We start from the raw sequence: 25,049 nt of genomic DNA on the forward strand, positions 1-25,049 counted from the left end.
CTTCATTTAATCCTAAACTTTATGAAGCAGACATGGTTATCCCCATTTCACATATGAGGACCCTGAGGCTGTGCATTAGTCTCAGCCATTGGGTGTACTCTATAGGAACCAACTCTAGTTGACTGACACCGAACAGGAATTTATCAGAAGATTAAGTATTGTAGTGTTCAGAACCTTTGGAGAGCCAGTCCCTGAGCAGTGTAGCTAGGAACAGTGCTTCAAATCATGCCCCCAAAGTGGTTCATTGAGGAGGTTACTGCCAACCATGGCAAGTACTTGAAGTTAGAGCCTTCAGGTACCCTGGGACATTGCTGGCACTGTTGTTCCAGGTACTCAATCCTCCTGTAGCGGTTGCTACTTCTAGAATCTTCCATTAGTCCTCCCCCTTTCCTTGTCACGCTAGCTTCTGGTTAAGTCTGAGCAGATGTTTGTAATTGCAGGACCTATTTTATGTACCCCTGCCCTAGCTGCCGGGGCATAAGGGAGGAGGGATTTCACAGTTTCAATACTGGGCAGCTTAAAAAAACAAGACACCTGGCCACCGTGGCTCAGAAAGGCACACCGGTTGTCTCCTGTCACCCAGTAAGTGCCAGAGCCTGGTTGTGTTGCTGCTTCTAATCTCCGTTCTCCCACTCGATGCTCTCGTGTCCGGTTTACCTTCCGCATTGACTTCCTCTTGGTTTCAGAATACACCTTGCATTTTCACTCCTTTGTAGTTTGGCTCATGCCTTTTCCTTTGCTTGTGCCCACTTGTTGCCCTGTACTCTGATAGTGAAGTTCTATTCCTCTTTCTGTGTTGGAAACCTCCCCTTGTGAAGCCTTGTCTGATTTCCCAGGCAAAATGAATGGCTCCCTTTTCTACATGTCCTCAGTACTGGGTTCTTACCTCTCATATGGCACCATCTTTATATGATGGTGGGAGTTTCAGGTCTTTTTGCTTTCCTTGACTAGGAGCCCCTTGAGGACTCACAACTTTGTCTTATTTATAATTGTACCCCAAACTCTTACAGTGGCACATAGTTGCCTGTGGAGTAAGTCTTTTTGAAAACCTATAGATTTTGTCAGGATAATCTGACAGAGGAGTCAGGGGGATCTTGAATGGAATACACTGAGGCCAGCTCTTCACTCCCAAGGGTCATGTTCAGTAATCTCCAAAACCTTGTTGTGTAGGTCTGCTCACATTTTTTTGAAATCATTTGAGTGACACTCAAGATTTTGTGGCTGTCATCATTAAGTACCTGCATTCCTTAACGCTTTTCTGAAAATGGATTTAAAAGTCAAATGTGAAAGTCAAACAATAGACTGAGATATTATAAAGAGAGATTCCATTTCCAGAAAGCTAGAGAAAAAGTATCTCTAGTTATGTATCACCTTCAAGACAGGGTTGAAACAGTTGAAACTATTGAAACAGTTTATTGCCAGCACTTGCTACATGTTCTGTAAATTGCATCTTCTGTTTCAATCAACACTTAGTCAAAGAGCTGAATGTTGTTATGAACATTCCAGTGGGGTTGGAGCTTTTAGGATGCCTGTTATCAATACTTCTCCTTTTCTGTGCTTCTTTTTATAAAGTAATTAGCACCAAATACAATACAATATTCAATTTCATAGACATAGGTGGCAGTCATGCTGAGCCTCAACTCGTGGCTGGCAGGCGGCACTGTCTTGCTTGCTTTGGGTATTCATCAGCTGGCATATTAAAGTCTTCATTCTGTGGGTGAAATCTTTTCAGTAGCTGTGTGAGGTGGTCAGTTTATGGTGACCCAAAGTGTGCATAATTCAAAAGTTGAATGACTGACCAGTGAGGTCCTCTGGTACTTCATTAATTTTTCACAAAACACATTTTAATCTTGGTGTTTTTCACTGTCATCCTCTGATGTCATAACCAGCAGCATGAGATCTGGAAATCAGTGATGGAATCAAGAATCTCCTCAGTTATCTTGGTTAAATTCTCCCAACCCCCAATTTATCCTTCCTTTGAAATTCCAGGCATTTTATCTGTACTTCTGTTGGGGCATGTGTTTCTTCTAAAAGTTGTTCTATAGTTAGTTGCTATTTACAGGCATACCTCACTTTATTGTGCTTTAGATACTGCACTTAAAAATTTATTTTTTAAAACAAATTGAAGGTTGTGGCAACCCTGCATCGAGCAAGTCTGTTGGCACCATTTCCCCAACAGACTTCACTTATTACTTCATGTCCCTGTGTCACATTTTGGGAGTTCTCACATTTTTCAATATTTGTTACAGTGATCTATGATCAGGGATCTTGGATGTTACTACTACAACTCACTGAAGGCTCAGATTATGGTTAGCATTGTTAGCAATCAAGAATTTTTTTTTTAATTTTTTTTTTTGCAATCAAGAATTTTTAAAGATATAATGCTTTTGCACACTTAATAAGACTATAATGTAGTGTAAGCGTAACTTTTATATGCCCTGGGAAATTTTAGAAAATTCACATGGCTCACGTTATTGTAATATTCACTTTATTGGTCATGGTCTGGAACTTGAACCCACTAGTATCTCGAGGTCTGCCAGGTATCTCCCCGGTCAGATTGTAAATTCTGTGAGTCTGGGGCCCTGTCTTATCTTTGTGTCTCTCAGAGGGGCAGTTATTTGTAAAGAGCAGGTGCTCGTCAAAACCTTTCAAATGTTGATTAGTAGAATACAAAATGAATTGTCCTTTTATAATCACTTAATGGCTTGTCATTTTGCTTGGAAAGGTTATGGACTAGGCTGGTCTCCCTTGAGTGTCTCCAGGGGATATCAGTTGAATTTGGAATTTTTCTCCGAGAGGAAAAAAAATAACAGTTACTTCAGCTGAGAATTTCCGCAGAGCCACAGGAGCTGCAGATTTTGTATAACGTTGAACTTGTATATTACTATTGGCTAAAAACTGTTGCTTTGTTTTTGAGGGAAAATGGCTGACAATTTTGTAATGTCTCAAATAAATTTGGTTTCTTTTCAGCTATGTCAGATTCCAGGAGTTTTGTAGCTTCCCGATCCCGGAGAGAGAAAAAATCAAAGAAAGGGCGACAGGAAGCTCTGGAAAGACTGAAAAGGGCAAAAGCTGGTGAGAAGTATAAATATGAAGTAAGTAACCATTTTTTCCCTCTGTGATTCATCTAATTCATAGCCTGTAGGTAATCTTGTGTCACCTTTGTTGCTGATTAGAAATGTGCATATATTTCAAGTTTCTTATAATAGTGGTTTCTTAATCTCAAACGCACTTGGGCATGAGGCAGATTTACAGGTTATGGGAGACTACTCACCCCTTAAAGTTCCTCTGAGGTTACCTTATTGATGCTTTTAAAATCCCGAAGTGAAAGTAGTAATGTATTTTTTGCCCTATTAAGATCACTGCATCTCTGCTGAATTCCGTGGCTCTTTTGAGGGAACTTTGAGATGCTTTTGCTTTACTTAAGAGGTGCTGAGCAGTGTCCCTGACTGAGCACTGCTTCTCCTTGGAGAGAACTGTACTTCATAATCGCATATGCAAGGGGATCCTGGTGGGGGCTTGGACCTCCCCTCTGCTGTGTCCTGCATGAAGGACTGAATGTGATGTCCTTTTGGCTCTCTCCTCCTACCCACTGTTGATGGCCTGGTAAAAAAGCAGAGTGGCTACCATCTGCACAATGTTGTGAAGTTTCACCTCCAGGGTGCTCATAGCCTCACGGTTGGAAAGCCATTAATTAATGTGAGAAAATAAAAATAATAACAGCAACTAATGCAGTTTTTCAGCTAACAGTGTTCTAACTGCTTTAACAAACATATTCTGTTCTTTAATCTTTCCAATAATCATCTGAAGTTAGACACTACGATTAACAGCATTTCGCATGGAAGGTATCTGAGGTCACAGTGGCAGAGGCTTGATTGGAACCCAGGCAGCCTGGTTTGAGAATATGCCTGTTAACCATGGCCCATTCTGTATTGGGCTATTAAGCAAGTAGAAGAGGATTCTTGTCATTTGGCACCATTCCTTCAAGTTAAGGGAGTCATCCAGATCATAAAGGGTTGCTAAAAGGATTACAGTAAATCATGAGTAAAGCATTTTTAATGTAGGTGCTTCTGTAAAGAAGTTCTGTGGGGCATTTCAGATGTTGACACAATGTGACTGATTTCCCATTAATCACTGATGTTAATGGCATGGCTCTAAGAGTTCAAGCTGAGCAGTAGCAATGTTTTTAGAGATTGAGTCAAAATGACTTTTTAATTCAAAATGATTTTTAAAAATAGTTTTCTGGTGTCTTTTTGATAGTCTGTAAATGAGTTGCTTAAATGAGAGGCAGAGTATGCCTAATAGACTTCAGGCAACAAAACTAACCTTGCCAGTTCCCTCTCCCCTGGAAAAGAACATTGGTCAGTACAGTAGTATTAGTTGGACCAGTTTGTGCTTGGGTTGTCAAAAAACTTAATTTTGTAGGGCAGGTAATTTCTGTCACCAAGTGATCAAAGGCCTAATCAGTATTTGCCAGTGATCCCTGTAGAGCAAATTAAACAGGAGGTGACAGCTAAGCCTAATCCTGCAATTACTATAAGCCCTGTAGGTGTGGCAGAAATCCAGTCAACTTTGCCCATCAGGCTCTCAAAGCTCTGTATCCAGGTGTTTTTTCCCCTAGAGTCTTAGGTCTTCAGATGGAGCTGGTCGTTTCTTCCACCCCTCACTTGGAAAGGCAGAACTACTGTCAAGAGAAGGGGGGAATTTTTAGCAGGGTATGTTTAAGTTCTTGATAACCAGCCCACCAAATTTTCACCTGGGACATTAATTGGCCTGTCACCATGGCGGCTGTGGCAGTGGTGTGTGTCTGTCTGTGCTTTAACTGCTTAGGGGGTCTGCTCTCTTCATGTCAGTAGTTCGTGGAGTTCTGAACTTCTGATGGTCAGGCAGCCTGTGTTATTACAGGTCTTGCCACTCCGCACTTGGACTCGGTTTTTAACACCCCAAAATGGTTAGGGATCAGTGGTAATACAAACAAGGGTCACTCTAAAACCGTTTGTAGTGCACCTGTAGAATATAGACTGTGTTTTCCTGGCTTTTGGAGGGGGATGGATGGGGGAGATTTTCCTTTGGAATTTCATTTGATCGGTTGAACAGTTATGGAGATTATTGTCCTTTTGTGGGGCACCATCAGCTAGCGGAAAGGGAGGCAGCATGTCTCACAGGTTTGCCAAGTACAGGAGAAACCAATCTCGAAATTACAAATGACTAATCCCCAAAGCAGCTAATGAAGAATTGGCTATAATTCAGTTTGTTTTTTATGAAGTAGATGAGTAATTGATGGTGTGACAAGTATATTATGCTAATGGAATCATTTAATATCTTATGTTAACACCCACCTAAAAGGAATACTAAGTTAATTGATGTCTATTTAAGGAAAACCCTGCAGTGGTGTTGAATGTCAGAACTCATGATTTGGTTGCAGCTAACTCCTTCAGGCTGCCATTCCACTTTGAATTTGACAATTTTTTCATCAGAATTGTTTAACACTTTCACTCCACTTTGAGCTTTCTCAAACTTGTATGATGGTAGGTAGAGGACTTCACGAGTGTTTATGAAGAAGTTGATGAGGAGCAATACTCGAAGCTGGTCCAGGCCCGCCAGGATGACGACTGGATCGTGGATGATGGTATGTGGTAAGAAGCCATCTGCCAGACACTGTGTCAGTAGCTTTTCATAAGTTCTTATGCAGCAGAGTTGCTGCTTTGGTTGGGCAGATAGATGTAAGGCACCTTTGGTTTGGATTTTCCTTAAATACGTGCTTTGAGGGTGTAGAAGCAGAACAATGGAAAGTTTTATCGAGGGGCATTTTGGAGAAACCAGATGTATACCTCAGACTATAGTATAAATCCTCCAGGAAGTGACTGTGTAGGAGTTTGGAGGAATCTCATACCTGTGGGCTGTCTCCATGTGATGGGGTAGAGGAAAACATGTCACAGAATGGCTGTGAGGATTACACAAGACTGTACTCATGAAGAGTGACTTGGGCAGTGGAAAGCCTTGGGTAGACAGAGGCTGGTCCCCATGTTCTTATAGCCCTTGTGGAAAGCTTGGTGGTTCCTGTTTGTGGGATGTGACTTCTTTGCTGTGTGGGTGCCAACCATGCAGCAGAGAAAGGGGGTGTAGACTGCGCCCACCACCGTATTTATGTTCCTACTTCTGTAATTGAACTTGGCTATATTCCCAGCTTGAACTTGCAGACTAAGTTGCTTTTCTGAACTTCTGGTGATCTTGATTTTTTTTATTCTTCTGGTAGAGTAGAAGTACTGTAAAGCGTCCTGTTGTGGCAAACTTTGATCCTGTGGGCCAAATTATTTCCTGGTTCACCTAAATAGGCATAGCATATAACTGATCCTTAAACAGCATGAGTTTAAACTGCTTGGATCCACTTATATGTGTGTGGCTGTTTTTCGATAATAAATACCATAGTACTACACCATCTGTGGTTATTTGAATTCACAGTTGTAGAGGAGCTGTAGATACTGATGGCTGACTGTAAGTTATACGTGGGTTAACTCCCAAGTTGTGTGAGGGTCAGCTGTATATCCTTTGGTTTTGACTCAGAAAACCTGTGTGAGGGCTGTGTTTCATCTGAGTTTTGGTTGAACCGGATTCTGCATTTTATTATTATTTTTTTTTTTGGGGGATCAGGGCAGGATACCCTGCCCCAAACTTCCCAGCACTATCCCAGGGTCCTCAGCATACATCCCCAGCTTCTGGGTCAGTCGATGGTGTCCTCAGTGGGCCCTTGGCCGCCTCAGGACCTCTGCTCACACCACCCTTCCCAGGTCCTGTCCCACATTAGCCTTTCTGCCCTTGCAGGAAGTCAAGCTCCTCCTCCCTCCTACATTGGCTCTGACTACCCTCCTCAGCTGATTTCTCATTCTTCAGGCCTCTCTGCCTAAGGGTCAACTCCTCAAGGAGGCCTCCTCTGCTGCATTTTAAAATGACGTGGACCAGGAGAACATCTGATTGGGGATTTTTATTTTTTTGTCATGGGTAAAATATTGGCTATGTTTAGAAATTTGATCCTAATGTGAAATTTTGTTCCTGCAGATGGTATTGGCTATGTGGAGGATGGCCGGGAAATTTTCGATGATGACCTTGAAGGTGATGCTCTTGATTCCCATGAGAAAGGTACCTGCATTTTGTTTTTAAGAGGGCCATTTTGAGATTTAAGGAATTGTCTAAAATTTCAGATGACTCGGTACTTTGACACAGTTTCTTCAGGGGAAATGGACCTACCACAATTGTGTTTGAGTATAGAAAATGTTCTAATATTGAAAGAAGTGTAGTTATGTAGAAAATTAAACATGGAAAGCAAAAACAATCAGGTAATGAAGTTTCACATCTCTGTTATCCAAAGAGTTTAGTCTTACTTATTTTGGAATTTTCAGTGCTGTGGTCATTTTAGATTTGCTGATTTTGAGGGCTACAAGCATAAGTGATGTCTTTTCATTCCTGCTGAAGTTACTTAGGATTTTAGTTCTTTGATAGAAGCACAGTACAATAACAAGGCTTTGAGCTTCTGTCAACCTGCTTTGTTTAATTGAAATTTAAAGCAATATGAATGAATGTGTTATATTCACATAGCTGTTACAATCATTGGCAAAAGAAATTTTTGAGTCAACAAGCCTGATTTCATTCCTGTAAAATGAGAGGAGGAAATTTTCTTCATATTTGTTTTTTTTATTTAGTTCATTATTACCACCAAGTGGTAGATCACTGGCCAACATTCTGTGGCCCACTTAGAGTTGGTTTATTTTAGAATAGCTTTACTGAGATATAATTAACATACCATACAATTCCCCTCAAGTGAGCATTTTAGTGGCTTTTAGTATAGTCACAGTAGTACAGCCGTCACCATGATGACTTTCCTTACCTCAGAAGGAAATCACACCTGTACTATATAGCTCACGCTAAGAATGGCTTTTACCTTTTTAACGAGTGTTTAAAAAAAGAAGAAAAATGGAAAGAAGAATATGCAACAGCTTTGTGTGGCCACAAAGCCTGAAATCTGTGCTCTCTCACCCTTTTCAGAAAGTCTGGACCTTAATTTGTAGGTTGTTGACATTTTGTGACATTTGTTTACTGTGTCCCTCTTCTACCTTCCCAGACATACACACACAGACTTTGTTTTTGGTGAATTTATTGAAACTAAGTTGTAGACAGCCCGACACTTAGCTCTCCATGCTTCAGTGGTGATCATAAGAACAAGGGCTTGTCTCCTTAGCTGCAGTACCATTTCCATGATGTTATCTAAGATTTTATCCTGCTTAAGATCCCCCAGTTCGCCCAATAATACCTTTCATAGCTGTTTTTAGAAGTGCAGTTTCCACTTGGATTTTCATGTCTCTTCAGTCTTATTTAGCATAGAGCAGCACCATCCCTCCTCTTCCCCGTCTGGTCTTTCATGACACTGACATTTTTAAAGGGACAAGGGAATTCCCTGGCTGTCCAGTGGCTAGGATTCCACACTTTCACTTTCAGGGGCATGGATTTCATCCCTGATGGGGAAATAAGATCCCGCATGCCATAAGTGTTTGGCCGGAAAAAAAAAACAAAACAAAAACACCCACATAAACAAATCAAAACAGGAGCTCTAAAATTGTGGAAAAATTTCATCTCAAATGTTGACTCCTGTTCTTTCTTTGTTTCCTGTTGTCTTTCTGTCTTATACCTGCTAATGTAGACTGATGATATTAAAGCCCCTTAGTGAAGCCTTCCTTGCTAGTCAAACCAGTACTGACCTTCTCTTTTGAGGCTCTTTATTAGGACCTGAATTTTGTTTACTAAACACTTTGACCATTGCCTATATTCTGTCTTCAAACTGCTCCAAATGATCTCTTGACAAAATTAAATTCCCCTGTCTTATGTTTTTCACAGATGTGCTGTATCTTCGTATTCTTAGGCACATTAAAAAAATTAACAGAAAATCTATCATCTGTGACATTTAGTGCATCAACAGTGTTTGTACTCATGACCAGAACATTTTCTCATCCCAGATGGAAATCCATACTCATTAAGCAGTCATTCCTCAGTCTTCCTTCCCTCAGCTCTGGCAACTACTGATATGCTTTCTGTCTCTGGATTTGCCTGTTTTGAGTATTTCATAGAGTTGGAATCATGCAATATGTGACTGTTTGTTTCTGGCCTATTTCATTTAGCATAGTGTTTTCAAGGTTCACTCGTGTTACAGTGTGAATCAGTATTTCATTCCTTTTCAGGGCTGAATACTATTAGATTGCAAGGATAGACCACATTTCACTTATTCATTTATTAGTTATAGGCCACTTGGGTTGTTTCCTTCTTTCAGTTACTGTGAACAGTGCTGATTTGAAGTTTTGTGTACCAGTTTTTGTTTATAATTCTTTTGGGCGTATGCCCAGAAATGGAATTCTGTATATATATTTTAATTTCCTTTTCTTTCTTACACAAAAGATATTTTCTATAGATACTTTTGTACTTGGCATTTTTTCACTTAAGAAGATATCTTGAAAATCACTTCATATCAGCACTTAGAGCACGTTCTTCTTGCTTGCTCGTTTCTGTATGACTGCATAGTATTCCATCGATGGATGTACCATGGTTTGTTCAGATGGTTTTCTTGAATGGACATTTAGATTTTCAGTAATTAGCTCTTGTTGATGATACCACATTGAATAACTGCATACGGTATTTTCCTCAGGGAAAATTCATAGAGGTGGGAATTGCTGGCTTAGAGAGTACATGGACATAAAGTTTCATGAGATATTGCCAAATTCTTCTCCATAGGAATTGTCCCATTTTACACTCCTGTGAACAACATTTGAGTGTCCATTTAGACACCATGGCCTCGCCAAGAGAATGTATTGTCAAGCTTTTAAATTTTTGACCCTCTAATATGTGAGAAATGACATTTGCATTTCTTTTACACATGAAGTTGGGCATCTTTCATAAAACTTCATAATTATATATTTTTTAACATGAACCATATGTTCATGTTTATTGCCCACATTCCCTTTGGGTTCTGGGATGAGTCAGAAAGTGAGAGTAAAATTCACAGTACTAGAGGAGTTTGCAGGTAGTTTCTACATGCACAGAAGAGAAAACATATGGCACAAGTTTTTCTTTATGGAGCAAATGTCTGCATGTTGTTTAGTGTTGCTAGGACCCGTTGTTCCATGTCTAGTTACTGTTCCTCATAAAATGGAAACTAGGATGCTACAGTATCACAACCAGTAGTCTTCTTTCTTCATAGTTCAGTTTTCTTGTCAGAGTCAGTATCACACTAAAATGATGATCTCATGAAGGCTGCAAAGCTAATCCCCTGGTTCCAGATGAGCTTGATCTTTTTATTTCTATGGGAAACTAAACCCCACCTTTTAAAAAGCTTTCTATTCACATTAATAGTAATGATTAAACAGTCTCAATAATTCATCTTGACATTTTACTGGCCTTTCTTCCATTTTTATAGTAACATTCAGTCCAAATTTCCCTGAATTTAGCCCATTTAAAAGATTATTTCCTATGTACCTTGCATAAAATTTCAGTTTTGTGTTTTGAATTTTTAACATTTTGTTTGTCAGAGTCTCATATACAGAGGACAGGTGACCATGCTTTTGGTTTTCCATTTTGATTTTTGCTTTTGCGTGTTTCTAAAGAAATTCTCTTCCAACAGGAAAAGATGATAAAGCATGCAACAAAGATAAGAGGACTATCAAGAGGGCTGCTGTGACAAAACCAAACAACATCAAATCAATGTTCATTGCCAGTGCTGGGAGGAAAACTGTAGATGTGAGTCTCATGTTTTCTTATATTTGCCTCTTCCTTTGTGAAGCAATGATTCCTGTTTGTTCATAGTTAACCTTTTTTGTCAGATTCCCCGTAGCTCTAAACAGATGATCTCCTGAAGGCTGCCAGGCTAGTCCCCTGGATCCAGATGAGCTTAATCTTTGATTATATTTAACATTTGATTATATAGATAATAGATGCCCAGTATGTTTTTGTTTTGTTTTTTATCTTTTATATATTTTTTGGTCACACTGCATGGCTTGTGGGGTCTTAGTTCCCCAAACAGGGATCAAACCCAGGCCCTTGCAGTAATAGTGCCACGTCCTAACCACTGGACTGCCAGGGAGGTCCCAATATGTTTGAACTCAAATATTTGAGTATTACTTTCCCAGTCTCAGTCACTAAGTTCAATATAGATTTCTCGGTAGATTGAGGCATCTCCTGATCCTTACTCTGAAAATGTGAAGTGCAGGACTTTCTCATTTTCTCTGCCTTTTTAATTTCCAGAAGGCTGTTGACTTGTCCAAGGATGATCTGTTAGGTGACATTCTACAGGACCTGAACACTGAGGTAAGTGAATCTCCAGGAGTTGTCAAATATTCAAGTGAACATGGGCTGAAGAAACAATTCGGTAATTAATATGAAACAGACTTATTGTTAGAATGCACAGCAAACTCCAGTGACAACCCCACCACCAAAACCCCAACCAAAACAAACCTCTAAACCAAAATCAAGCCCTTCAAATTGGTTTCTTCTCCCCATTTTAGGTGAATAGTTTCTAGCCACTCTAGGCTCTGTTGACTGTGTGGGGCTGTGTTTGAGGTAGTCAGAGTACACACGAGCCATTGCTGGGAAGGCACGCTGCTTGTGCTCAGTTGCTGCCGTGTATGTGCCCAAAATAGATTGAAGCCTGTCAGTCTGCACAGTCAGGCGTGAGATCCTCGTCCTGAATTCCAAGTGGGGGTGAGGGAAGAATCGGTGAGCTGTCCCTCGTACGACTCAGACACGTTCGGCTGTACTGGAATTTGCCATTGGGCTGTTTCACAGCAAGACTGAACTCTCAGTTAGAGACGTGCTTCTTTCTAAGTGATCTTCAATTAAAATGACTAACACCAACCCTGTGTAGTTCGGGCTTGACAGTTTTAAAATGTAATATTCTGGAAGGGTAAGGGAGATGTATGTTAAGTTTTAAAAAGAAAAAAAATTGATGAGGGGTGGAGTCAGTATCCTGGTTTTCTAGTGAGTCTGTGATATTGTTGCTATAGTAACCTCACTGTATGAACATAGATCTGTGGGGGGAGCAGCGAGGGGGAAAAAAGTGCTTTGCTCATTGGGCTTCATTGGGGGAAGAAAGGTACTTTTTGTGTCTTGTGGTAAACCAAGCATGGCAGTGAATGTCTGTCTACCCCCTCCTAGACACCACAAATAACTCCACCACCTGTAATAATACCAAAAAAGAAAAGATCCAGTGGAGCTTCACTGAATCCTTTCTCTGTGCACACCCCCAAGGTATAGTGTGTGGAAATACCTTCAGTCTTGATTTACATTACTGTTTAAAACTTATTTTATTGCTTTTCTATGTGAGTGAAATGCCTTTGAATTTGTTCTTGTTTTTGTTTTAAATTAGGACTCCTGTTTCATTATATAGTTTCATATATTTCAAAAATAGCATGTGCCTGCTTTTTTCATAGTAAATTTTGTAGTAACTGGTATATGTTTATTATAGGTATTACAACTGTGCTAAATGCAATCATTTTCTTCCTGGAAACAAGTTTTTTTTTTTTTCTGTAAACCTAGGTAACAGTAAAATAATTGAAGCTGTTACATTAATAATACATAAAATTGTTTTATAAATGGGAACTGTCATTATCTCTGGTCAGGGTAGGACAGTTGCATATTTTTAGTATGTAGGTCTAACTGACTAAACATTTAAAAACATTGACAGGCAGCTCCTTCAGGAAAAACCGCTCCCCTGGCCTCAAGGAAGGAGCCTTCATTAACTCCTGTTCCTCTTACATGTGCTGAATTTGCTGGTAAGTCTCCTGTCAAGCAGAATTGCAAGGATGTTAAGCAGTTGCAGAGTGCTGTCAAAAGATGGAGGCCCCGTGAAGGAGGAAGTGGAGAAAATTTGAAGGACTTGAGTAGGCAGTTTCCCTGAGAAAGGTTTGAATTCATAGCAGGAAAAGTTAAAAACATCCAATTTGGGAATTGAAGAGCAAGGCAAATAGCATGTGGGCCAGGGGTAGTCTGCTGTTGCACCGTCGGGGAAGCTTTTGTGCTGGGTGGCAGCAACACGTGATGGGAATATGTGACGCCACCCTCAGGAGAGCCCAGGATGCCACTGTGTTCAGATGACAAGGAGGAGTCGGGGGCAATGGAATTTGAAGATGGTGACTTTGATGAGCCCATGGAAGCCGAGGAGGTGGATGTGGAGCCCGTGGCTGCCAAGACTTTGTGCCAAGAGAGGGAGCCAGCAGAGGAGGCGAAACACGAGGCTGATTCTGGGAAAGGGACCACATCCTCCTCGTAAGAGCATTTTATGACTTCTCTGCCAAGTAGTGCTGCACTTACTCTGTTGGATTTTGAAAGGTTTTTGAAAATGTGATTTTTGCAGAGCAAGTTTTCTCCCAGATATCTCTTGTTGGGACATGGATCAGGAAGAAGACAGCAGTTTCTCAGCCCCAGAAGTTCAAGTGGATTCCAGTCACCTCCCACTGGTAAAAGGAGCTGATGAGGAACAAGTATTTCAGTTTTATTGGCTGGATGCTTATGAAGATCCATACAGCCAACCAGGTAATCATATAGTTACATACGGTAACTGAATGTCTTGAACACAGAATGGCACCTTTCCCTGAAGTGCTTTAGTGACTGTAATTGGCACAGGCTCTGCCCCCATGTTCATAGTAAGAGAGCAACACTCGTTTACTGTAAAGTTCATGAGACCTGGGTGGAGAGAGTTTGTGGTGTGAATAATCTTTACACTCTCATTCCGAAAACTGGTTATATGTGGTTTCGCAGTGTGTGCTTGGAATTCACCGTTGATGTATCTGAACATATTGGAATGCACTTAAAGTGGAATCAATCACTAATTGGTGCCTTCAGCAGTGTGAACACCTGCCACATGCCAGGCCCTGAGATGGGGTGAACAAGCTGGGCAAATTCCCTGTCCTAGTGGAGCTTTCATTCTAGTGGGGTAAAGGCAGTTATTTGGGGGGTGACCAGGGAAGGCCTATCTGAGGAAATGACCATTGGGCTGGGTTTTGAGGTATATTCAGAGCTGAGGAGAGAGTATTTCAGCCTGAGGAACCCAGAAATGCAGAGGCCTGGAGAGAGAAAGGAGGAGACCTGAGTGGTTGTAGCAGAGTAGTCAGATGACAAGATTGGTTGGAAATTAAGTTGGAGAAAAGGCAAAGGCCGGACAATGAGGGACCTTGAAAGCTGCGTTGAGGAGTTGAGACCTTACTCTAAGAACAGTGGCGAGGCAGGGGAGGATTTTCAGTGTGGGGTGCAGGGGTGAGGGGTAGAGTGGGGCCATGGTTGGGTTTACATCTGAGCAGGAACCATGTGGTTTATGTGGAGAAAAGCCTGCACATGTGTGGGTGTGGCCGGGTCAGAGTAGGGAGTGTAGAAGACCTGAAGATCAGTCTGTCCAGGGCAGGTGTGGAGGAGGAGAGACGTCAGTTACTTTTACTTGGACTTTGACATGAACTCGAGGATGGATGGATGTGGCGTTTGAGAAAGGAGGAATCAAGGCTAAGTTGCAGGTCCTCCTCCAAATGAACTTTTACTATAAATCCTGACTCACAGAGCCAGGAGGGCTCCCATCTCCTCTGTGCTATTTCAGTCCTTCTTCACTGTGGGGCCAGACAGGACAAGGCATGTCAGATTCAGAAAAAAGACAGTATACACCCTTAAACAGTTGCCTTTATTCAGATCCATATCTGAATCGAAGGGCAGGTACAAACTGAATTTTTCCAAATGATTTCCTGAGGACTAAGTATTAAACCATCAGACTTGGAGCCAGATTTACCACCAAGATACTCGGATTGGCTTGCACTGGGAAAATGGTACTGGTCTCTTGGGAGGCGGCAGTATTAATATGCTCTGCTTATCAAAGTGTTGAAACTTGCACAGCTGCTGGAGTAGCAAACTGCCATGTGTTTGTTGCTCAGGTGAAGATGTCAGCAGTCTTAGAAATGGTATAAACTCTAGGGGAAGACCATCTGGTTAGATGCTCTCACCTCTTTGACTGTTTTGTAACTTGCTGGTGCCAGGTGGGCTGGCAAGTGTGATTTCACAAGGCTTTGGAAATTAAACCCAGGATGGCTCTATTGTACAGTTTCAAGGGACCTCCCTGAAGCACAGCCTCATAGCCAGTGCTCTGGAATTGGGTGAATGGTGAGCCTGCCCATCCCAGAGCCACCTGCCTGTGCCTTACTGTATCCATTCCTTGCAGAATTTTATTCCCTGACTTGATTCATTGTCCCATCAAAACCAGAAGTCTGAGAGCCCGCCTTGAGTCCCCTACCCTCCTCACTTTCCTTACCAAGTCTTACTCGTTTTCTCCTCCTAAACTGGACAAGCTGTCTTCTCTTCTCACAACTCCCACCCTTGAGCCCTTCCTGCTCCCAACACCAACCTCTTTATTGACTCCTCAGCTGTCATCCCTCACATGGCGGCCTGAATGATGGCTTCCGACATCTGTTCTTCATTACAGAAAATCCACAGTGGCTGCTGCCTGCAACTTACAGTCCAAATTCCTTAACAAGGCTTCTTTTGTCTGCTGTGTGGGACTTCTGTGTCCTAGAATAGTCTGTATCTGCTGCTCTTTATACCGTATCCCTTTCCTCCCTCACCTGACTCCCCCCAACCCCCACCCCCAGTATTGTCTCCTGGAATTTTCCTAGTCCTCCAGACTGGCCTAAGAGCCCCTTCTGTGACCCCATCATACCCTAACCATAGTCGTGGATGGGCCTTTTCAACCACTATTGGGAAATACTTCGCAGTTGAAAAAGGTATCAGTCTGTTATTGGCCTGTCTTCTTATTGCTAGGTTAAAAGGAGAGGACAGCTAGTGCTGCCAAAGGTGTCAGAGATCATCATCTCTAGTTATATACTTAAAGCAGAGGAAGCTGAGGCTCCAAAAGATAAAGTGGTCAGCTCCTCAGTTGCAGAGGGCTCGGCTTCTCACCCGCAGTCCACTCTGCATTTCCATGGTGCTTCTGAAGTTTTGTCCTCTGTGATTGATGCCAACGGGTTAAATAAGATGGCTTAAAAAAATGTCCTGTAATCTCAGAGGGTTGAACAGTTTCATCTTGATAGCAGGTAATGATCACTGAGCCTTGCTGAAATCAATGCTGCTAATAAAAACGAAGTACTCCCAAAGACCCTGTTATTGTTTCTCACTTTCTTACAGATTCTAAGTAAGTCAGTTGTTGCTGAATGCTCCATAATTATGAAAAGAATCTTACTCTTTGCATATGGGAAGATATCCTGTCTTCATTATGACTTTTTCAAGGTTGAATAATCCTGACTGCACCTGGCTTCAGCTAGTAACTTTAAGGGGAATGTAATCTTTGTTTACCATGATCTTTTTGTGGCAAATGAGGCATAAACAGTGTCAAATGTGTTGCATGAAGTGTGATATTAGTTTGACTGTAAAATGAGCTATTTGAATCTTTGAATCCAATATTAGGGTCTTTATTTTTCTTTGCATAGAATTTTGTTTTTTCGTCTCTAACTGTTGTGAGGATGACTTTTAATTTTCTGAGCTACTGTGACTTTTTTTCTTTTTTAATCATCCCCACAGTCCTCCCTTCCCTCTCCCCTATCTTCCCCCTACCCCCGCCTCTTTTACCCCAGTTGAAAATTAGACAACTCTTGTAAGAATTTTAATCATCTGCAGAAATGAGAATTCTTAGATGGTCTTATTTCTACTAGAACATGTAACAAAAGGAAGCACTGATGAGCTATCTTGTGACACTGGAGTAATTGGCCTTGTGAACAGTAGCCTTTGCTTGTGCCAGAGTGTCTCAGGCAAGTGGCCCTGTTGAATAGCTGTGTTGATGACTGCTGTCTAATTATTCTCAGAGCCCAGGATTTTGCATACTGGCCATCTCTTAGGTTGCCTGTCAAATCTCGAGTCTTTTCTCTGTTTCCAACCTTTTATTTTATATTGAGGTATAGCTGATTAACAAACGATGTTGTGACAGTTTTGGATGAACAGTGAAGGGACTCAGCCATACGTATACATGTGTCCATTCTCCCCCAAACACTACTCCCATCCAAGCTGCCATATAACGTTGAGCAGAGTTCCCTGTGCTGTACTGCAGGTCCTTGTTGGTTATCCATTTTAAATATAGCAGTGCAGAGTCATTTTTTGATGACTAGTTTTCATGAACAATGACTTGATGTCCAGAAAGGCTTGGTCTACTTTGTGGTGTACATCACTTAGGGATCGCAAAAGGAGCTTGTCTCCTAATTTGGTTACTAGATCATTTGTTAAACTGACATAGGAGAGAGAGGAACAACACAAATGCTTTCCAGCCGGATGTCTTTGATAGTCTGTGAAGTAGGAAGGGTGAATTAGGAGATAATAGTTGAGCTCTGAGATATTTACTATTATATGGAATAAGATATGAGATGAATTATGTTTTTCCAAAACAGTTTTATGTACAGAAGACTACTGATGTACCATACATAGTTATCCTTACATAGAAATGTTAGTTTTTGTTGGTAAGTACAAGTGCTGAAAAGGAATTTAGTGTTCTCAGAGTTCTCACAAGAGGTTTAAATAGATTTGTTGGAGAATAGTTTGCTTTTTGGATTTCTCTTAATCTGGGTAATCATGGTTCTAGGGAAAATGTTTTTCCCCCTACACTGATCTAGGATGTCTCCCTAGTTTTTGAGGTGTGTCTTCATTGAGGTGGCATGTCTTTCTAATTCCCCAGGGATTTCTGCACTGATGCAGGGTATCTACTCAGACCTGGGATGTCGCCCTAATAGCTGAGGCTTGTCTGCATTTATCTGGGATGTTTCCCTACTTCTAGGGCGAATGTTTCCACCAAGTTACTGGTGTGATATTGCCATACAGCATAGGTACTGAGTAAAGGACCTGGTCTTCGAGATTGGGTAGCGGATACAAATTTGCTGTAGAAAATGACTTAACATGAAAGCATACATGTGTGGACACATTCAGTGAGCTTTTATGTCATCTCTTTAATGTGATATAATTGAAATGTGTACTGTTTCATGATTTTTACTTATTCTTTCAGGTGTGGTATTTCTGTTTGGCAAAGTCTGGATCGAATCTGCTGACACCCACGTGAGCTGCTGTGTCATGGTGAAGAACATTGAGCGAACGCTCTGTTTCCTTCCCCGTGAAATGGTAAGCCTTAGTACACAGCTTTTATTCCAAGTGCATTCTGTCTTCTGCCACCAACCTGGTCCTTTGATAGGGCTGTGACTTATCTACAACCTAGATGGTCCTTTCTTTTTTAAAAAAATACTCCTGGTTCTTAGTTGTGGCATATGGGATCTAGTTCCTTGACCAGGGATCGAATCCCGGGCCCCCTGCATTGGGAGGTGGAGTCTTAGCCACTGGACCACCAGGGAAGTCCCTTTATGGTCCTTTCTTATTGCCTGCCTTATGACCTCCTGATTGTTAGCAGCTCCATTAGACATTTGGAAAAGTGGAAAAATGGAGTAAAACGCTGTTTTTCAACTTGTTAGAGCATCAAAGTGCCTGAGTTTCAATATATAAGGCTGTCTATCCCCCAACTCTCCGTTTCCATGATTATCGGGGTCGAGAATATATGGCTCTAAAATAGGACATGACATTTGTCCCAGTTTTCATGCTTTTACTCTTTCCTCCACAGCTATTTAGCAGGGTCAGTTCCATTTGCTCCTCCTTTTTATTTGGCCTTAACATCCATACTCCCCTCTCAGCCCCAGCCCCTCCCCACCTTGGTTGAACTGTGAAGCATTTTGGTCAAGATTTACAACACTATTCTCCCATCTTGTAGGATTGATCATCTTTATCTCTGGTTTGCTTTTATGATGTCATTGGGAGGAATTGGGCACTGGATTTAGCATATTTTTGGGTCCATTTGTATTTTTGAACTCACCGTGTTCTATTAGATGTTTGAGTGGGTAAAGATGAAAATTGATTTAGACTGGGTTTCTGGTAGTCGAGAAGATCTTATTTACAGATGCCTTTTACCCCTCCCCTTGCCTGCCCTCTCCATGGGAAAGCAGAAAGTTGATCTAAATACGGGGAAGGAAAGTGGAACTCCAGTTACCATGAAGGATGTTTATGATGAATTTGATGAGAAAATAGCAGCAAAATATAAAATTATGAAATTCAAGTCCAAGGTTTGTATTTGGTGATAATGTTTTTGGTTCTGTGTATTAGTTGTTTGTTAGTTTTCTGATTTATGGAAATTTCATAGATATCAACATAAAACCAATATGTTAGATGCATACAAACAGTTTTGTCTTACTCTTTAAACTGTAGAAAATAATGTTCATCGGTTTGAATGGAAAGGTAATATGTATAAAGTAATGGCTTCCAGTATTTGAAGCATATCTTGTCTTATTCAGAAATGGAGGAGAAACTGTTCTGATCTTGTTTATATTGGTTTATTGCTAAGTTGTCTTGGTCACAAGGTTAAATCTTTAAAAATCAGGAACTGTGATGCTATTTCTGATAGAATAAAGTTCTTCTGTTCGTGTGATGCATATTGATTAGTTAGTTGTCTTGATTGTAGTGAAATATTGATGCCCTTGGCCATAGTTGTAGGGCTGTAACTCCCTCAGGACACTGGCCATTAACAGTGTTTGTAATAAAGGGAGGATTGAGTTGCTGAAGATGAGGCTAACTGAACTATTTGAGCTTTGACTTGTGGCTGATGGATCAAGTCTCTCTGAAGTTCTAAGAAGCAATGTGATGTAATGGTGAAGAGTGTAGGGACTGGTGCTTTAAGCCCTAGCTCTACCACATCCTGGTCTGTTATCTTGGACAAGTGCTGAGTGACTTCTCTGGGCCTCTTTCTTCACCTGAGAAATGGGGCCCTATTTCAAGAGCTGTTGGAAGAGTTAAGTAAGTTAATTGATATTAGTGATTGGATCAGTCCTTGGTGTATAGCAAGCACTCAGTACATGTATGCTGTAATTATAATGTTTATTACTAATTTTTCTAGCAAGATGGAGTTGCTTAGTATCAAAGAGTAGCAAATGATTTAGTACATCAACAATGTGAACATTTTTAGTGTTTCATTGCCTCTCTTGAATGCAAACATTTCTAAATTCTCTAGTGTCCCAAAGAAGTCTTAAACATTTTGTCACTAGGTATTTTTCATCCCAGATGAAGGGGGGGGGGGAGATGCTTTTTTGGTGTATTTAATGCTTGTCAATTTAATTTTTGAAATTTCTTTGTCTTAATGATTTTTAAATATCAACTTACCCAGGTAGTAGAAAAGAACTATGCTTTTGAGATACCTGATGTTCCAGAGAAATCTGAGTACTTGGAAGTTAGATACTCGGTAAGTCAAATAAAGAAAATGAATGGATTTGGGTTGAAAATGGAATTTTCCTATTTTTGAGTTTTCAGCTGGCTTTTAATTAGGAGTACTGGCAGGGCTCTTCAAACTCAAAGTTCACTGAAGTGAACTTATAGTCATGAATAATTAAAATGAATAAAATGAATTTAAATATGTAGACTATAGGTTATACTGCCTTTCTCTGCTTTCAAGTATGCATCTGTAAAAACATAAGTTGAAATGACACAACTGTTTGTCAAGTGGAACAAATGCACAAGATGGAGTTGAACGTCATTAGTCTGTTGAAGTGTCCGTCTGAGCAGTGAAAAGGTGAGAGGAGAGCATCAGTAGTGTTGCTGTAGTGCTGCTCTTGCTCCCGTGACAGACAAGGTCACTGCTGCAGGATGTTAATTAACTGGACCTTAACCTCTCTTTACTTCCGTTCTAGTGTTTTGATCTCATGATGTTGGAAAAGGGAAACTTAAGAAATGTCTGACAGTGGTGTTGTAAAGCACCATGGAAGCATTTTGAATGATTCTCACTCCCTTGCTTTCATTCTTCTAATGGAGTTGTACTTATTTGGCTATTCATCAGGAAGGCATGTACAGCTTTGGACAGAAATCCTCTTTTGAGGGAGCTTCTTGGCCCATTTTTCTTCTAATGGGTGTCATCAAGATGCATTATTTTGTCATTGTGATTTGTTTTTGTTTCATGCTGTGAATTGTTTTGGATTTCATATATGGCAAATTACATTTCATATATATCAAAGAGATTTCTTCTGGTGATTCATAGAGAGGCTTTTGTTTATTTCAAATACAGAGTTTGGAAAATGTGAAGTAATAGTTTTAAGCAAAAAAAAAAAAACAAAGGATTTTTTTTCTTTGCCTTTTTCAGGCTGAAATGCCACAGCTTCCTCAGGATTTGAAAGGAGAAACTTTTTCTCATGTATTTGGGACCAACACATCCAGCCTGGAACTGTTCTTAATGAATAGAAAGATCAAAGGACCTTGTTGGCTTGAAGTGAAAAATCCACGTAAGGAGACATTTACTTTCAGAATGCTCAGTAAATTGCTGATAGATGTGGTTTTTAGAAGTTAAAGACTTGGGCTCTTAATTTCAGTGTGACCACTTCCTTTTTTATGTTTTTTTCTTTAAGTAAGTTCCTTGAAGTATATTTGAAATCACTCTTTTGTTTTGATGGTTCACATTTTAATGGGAGGGAGGGCTTAGTTAACCTAGACAGACATTCGGGCATGTCCTTCATTGTGTTGCTATCATTGTGGCCTTCCGACCTGGCTGACATGGCCCAGCTGTTCAACATGGTGAACTGCTTACTTCTGAAGGAGTGAAATTTCACTGCCCAGTGTGGATAGTGTGTGTATGGTCTCTTACCTGGTGGTTTTCAGTATTTGCATTTATGATACTCTGTTTTGTCTTCATAAGTTTCTTAAAACTTTTTTTTGGATTCCTCTAAGCAGTGTTTTTGTTCTTATAAACCTCCTTTGGAGTCTTGGATGTTTTTGAAAAGTCAGATAAAAGCTGTGAACTTTTTTCCCAGGAAAATGAACATATGTGTACATACACACACGAAGATTTGTATACAATCCAATAATGTGGTTTATTTTTAGTTAGATGTTATTATAAGACCTTCTTAGTAGAAGGTAGGATTGAAAACTATTTCAATTAATTATAGATGTCTTAATTATAGTGGCTTTTCTTTTTCAGCAAATAGCTATTGATTTGTTGTATTTATTCTCTTTCAGAGCTCTTGAATCAGCCAATCAGTTGGTGTAAAGTTGAGGCAATGGTCCTGAAACCGGACCTGGTGAACGTAATTAAGGATATTGGTCCTCCTCCAGTTGTGGTCATGTCTTTGAGCATGAAAACAATGCAGAATGCAAAGACACATGAAAATGAGGTAAAGAAATAGGGCAGATTTTGTACCTAGGCTTGGGGTACGGTGCTTCTTGAAATTGTACAGCTCCTCTGTAAGGGAAGGTTGTTTTTTGTGGAAAGGAAAGAATACTAATTTACTGCCAAACTCCATTTTGAAGAATGAATTGAATTTATCTGATGTTGGAGCTTTTTTCCCCATATTTTATTTTAGAGAACTCCACATGGACATAGAATAATATAATGAACTCCTCTGTACCCATCACTCATATTCACCAGTTAGCAAGATTTTGTCACACTTGTTTATCACCCCCCTTCTTTTTTTTCCTCCTGAAGTATTTTAAAGCTAATCTCAGACATTGTGTCATTTTACCCTTGTATACTTTGGTATGCATCCCTCAGAACATGCACACTTTTTTTTATTTTTATTTTATTTTTTTTTAATATTATTTTATTAGTTGGAGGCCAATCACTTCACAACATTTCAGTGGGTTTTGTCATACATTGACATGAATCAGCCATATAGTTACACGTATTCCCCATCCCGATCCCCCCTCCCACCTCCCTCTCCACCCGACTCCTCAGGGTCCTCCCAGTGCACCAGGCCCGAGCACTTGACTCATGCATCCCACCTGGGCTGGTGATCTGTCTCACCATAGATAATATACATGCTGTTCTTTCAAAACATCCCACCCTCACGTTCTCCCCCAGAGTTCAAAAGTCTGTTCTGTACTTCTGTGTCTCTTTTTCTGTTTTGCATATAGGGTTATCGCTACCATCTATCTAAATTCCATATATATGTGTCAGTATACTGTAATATTCTTTATCTTTCTGGCTTACTTCACTCTGTATAATGGGCTCCAGTTTCATCCATCTCATTAGAACTGATTCAAATGAATTCTTTTTAACGGCTGAATAATATTCCATGGTGTATATGTACCACAGCTTCCTTATCCATTCATCTGCTGATGGGCATCTAGGTTGCTTCCATGTCCTGGCTATTATAAACAGTGCTGCGATGAACATTGGGGTGCACGTGTCTCTTTCAGATCTGGATTCCTCAGTGTGTATGCCCAGAAGTGGTATTGCTGGGTCATATGGCAGTTCTATTTCCAGTTTTTTAAGAAATACACTGTTTTCCATAGTGGCTGTACTAGTTTGCATTCCCACCAACAGTGTAAGAGGGTTCCCTTTTCTCCACACCCTCTCCAGCATTTATTGCTTGTAGACTTTTGGATAGCAGCCATCCTGACTGGCGCATGCACACTTTCTTATAGAATACCATTTGTTGTTGTTCAGTCGCTAAGTCGTATCTGACTCTTTGCAACCCATGGACTGCAGCATTTCAGGCTCCTCTGTCCTCGACTATCTTTTGGAGTTTACCCAAACTCATGTCCACTGAGTCAGTGATGCCATCCAGCCATCTCATCTCCTGTCGTCCCCTTCTCCTCCTGCTCTCAGTCTTTCCCAACATCAGGGTCTTTTCCAGTGAGTGGGCTCTTTACATCTGGTGGCCAAAGTATTGGAGCTTCAGCTTCAGCATCAGTCCTTCCATGAACATTCAGGGTTGATTTCCTTTAGAATTGACTGGTTTGATCTCCTTGTAGTCCAAGGGACTCTCAAGAGTCTTCTCCAACACCATAATTCAGAGGCATCAGTTCTTTGGCCCTCAGCCTTGTTTATTGTCCAGCTCTCACATCTGTACGTGACTACTGGAAAAACCATAGCTTTGACTATGTGAACCTGTGTCAGCAAAGTGATGTCTCTGCTTTTTAAGTTACTTATTTTTATAAATTTTTTGTGACTTATTTTTGCTTCCTCTTTTATGAAATATTATTATAAACTCATGGACTTTATATATACTTAATATATTTCAATCTGTTGTGATCATTAAATTTTTTTTATTTGCTGCTTAAATTGTCTCTGGTCAGTGGGAACTTCTTTATGTTTGGTTGTAAATCCTTTTGGCATAGATAGAGATCTTTTTTTTCCATTTATTTTTATTAGTTGGAGGCTAATTACTTTACAATATTGTAAGTTTTTGCCATACATTGACATGAATCAGCCATGGATTTACATGTATTCCCCATCCCGATCCCCCCTCCCAGGGATCTTTTTTAACAGCAGCATTTTGGCAGTGTTTTTTCCTTTTGTATGTGATTTGATGTTTTAATAGTAGTTGATATAGTAGATAGTTAATAGTTAAAGTGTTAGGGGAAAGTTTAATTATTTTAAAAAGATCCTTCGTCCAGGGTGAGGTTTCTAAATACCGTTTCCCAAGAAAGGAAATGGGGTTTTGTGAAGAAGTAGCTGATTGAGGGCAGTAATTGTCCAAGCCTGGAATGTCTTGTTATACCAGGAGGCATGGACATTATTAAAATCTACTGAAGGTATGTCAGAAGGACTCAGGAAACAACTTGAATAGTACCCTATGTCTAAGATGGAGCAATTTGAGCATGTATAATTGCAACAGATTGAAACACATGACTTCATAATGATACTGTAAACACAGGACTACACTGTTCACTGCAAAGTAAGCTAGGGAACCGACTCATTATTTTGAAAATTGGTAAATAAATTGAATCAAACATTTATCTTGACTTTTGAACATACCTTGTACCTCAGGTAACCAAATGATCAGTGGAGGGAGGTTTACCTTTGTAGCTTTCCAGTTGGTAAATGATGAAGGAAGAATTGGATCTAGCTACTTTGCAATCCATAATGAGATAAATGATCTAGGTTTGATTTCCAGAGGCTGTTAATATCACTAGAATAGAGGTAACCAGACATGACGTGATAACTAGTGGTGGTAATGGTGGTTTAGTCCGTGGTGATCAGTAGCACC

The 25,049-nt window shown here is 40.4% G+C and overlaps 1 protein-coding gene across 1 annotated transcript in view; it reads left to right on the forward strand.

Annotated features, from left to right (window-relative positions):
• Window positions 1-25,049, forward strand: part of POLA1 (DNA polymerase alpha 1, catalytic subunit) — a 293,096-nt gene that overhangs the window by 1,857 nt on the left and 266,190 nt on the right. The window contains exons 2-15 of the mRNA XM_065915911.1: window positions 2,971-3,095; window positions 5,533-5,629; window positions 7,057-7,137; window positions 10,661-10,776; window positions 11,281-11,343; window positions 12,190-12,282; window positions 12,719-12,806; window positions 13,098-13,299; window positions 13,388-13,566; window positions 18,047-18,159; window positions 19,029-19,145; window positions 20,240-20,314; window positions 21,206-21,344; window positions 22,075-22,229. Of these exons, the coding sequence (XP_065771983.1) occupies window positions 2,971-3,095; window positions 5,533-5,629; window positions 7,057-7,137; window positions 10,661-10,776; window positions 11,281-11,343; window positions 12,190-12,282; window positions 12,719-12,806; window positions 13,098-13,299; window positions 13,388-13,566; window positions 18,047-18,159; window positions 19,029-19,145; window positions 20,240-20,314; window positions 21,206-21,344; window positions 22,075-22,229 (1,643 nt within the window). The remainder of the gene's footprint in view (window positions 1-2,970; window positions 3,096-5,532; window positions 5,630-7,056; window positions 7,138-10,660; window positions 10,777-11,280; window positions 11,344-12,189; window positions 12,283-12,718; window positions 12,807-13,097; window positions 13,300-13,387; window positions 13,567-18,046; window positions 18,160-19,028; window positions 19,146-20,239; window positions 20,315-21,205; window positions 21,345-22,074; window positions 22,230-25,049) is intronic.

This window comes from Muntiacus reevesi, chromosome X (genome assembly GCF_963930625.1).
Source record: "Muntiacus reevesi chromosome X, mMunRee1.1, whole genome shotgun sequence".
NCBI lineage: Eukaryota > Metazoa > Chordata > Mammalia > Artiodactyla > Cervidae > Muntiacus > Muntiacus reevesi.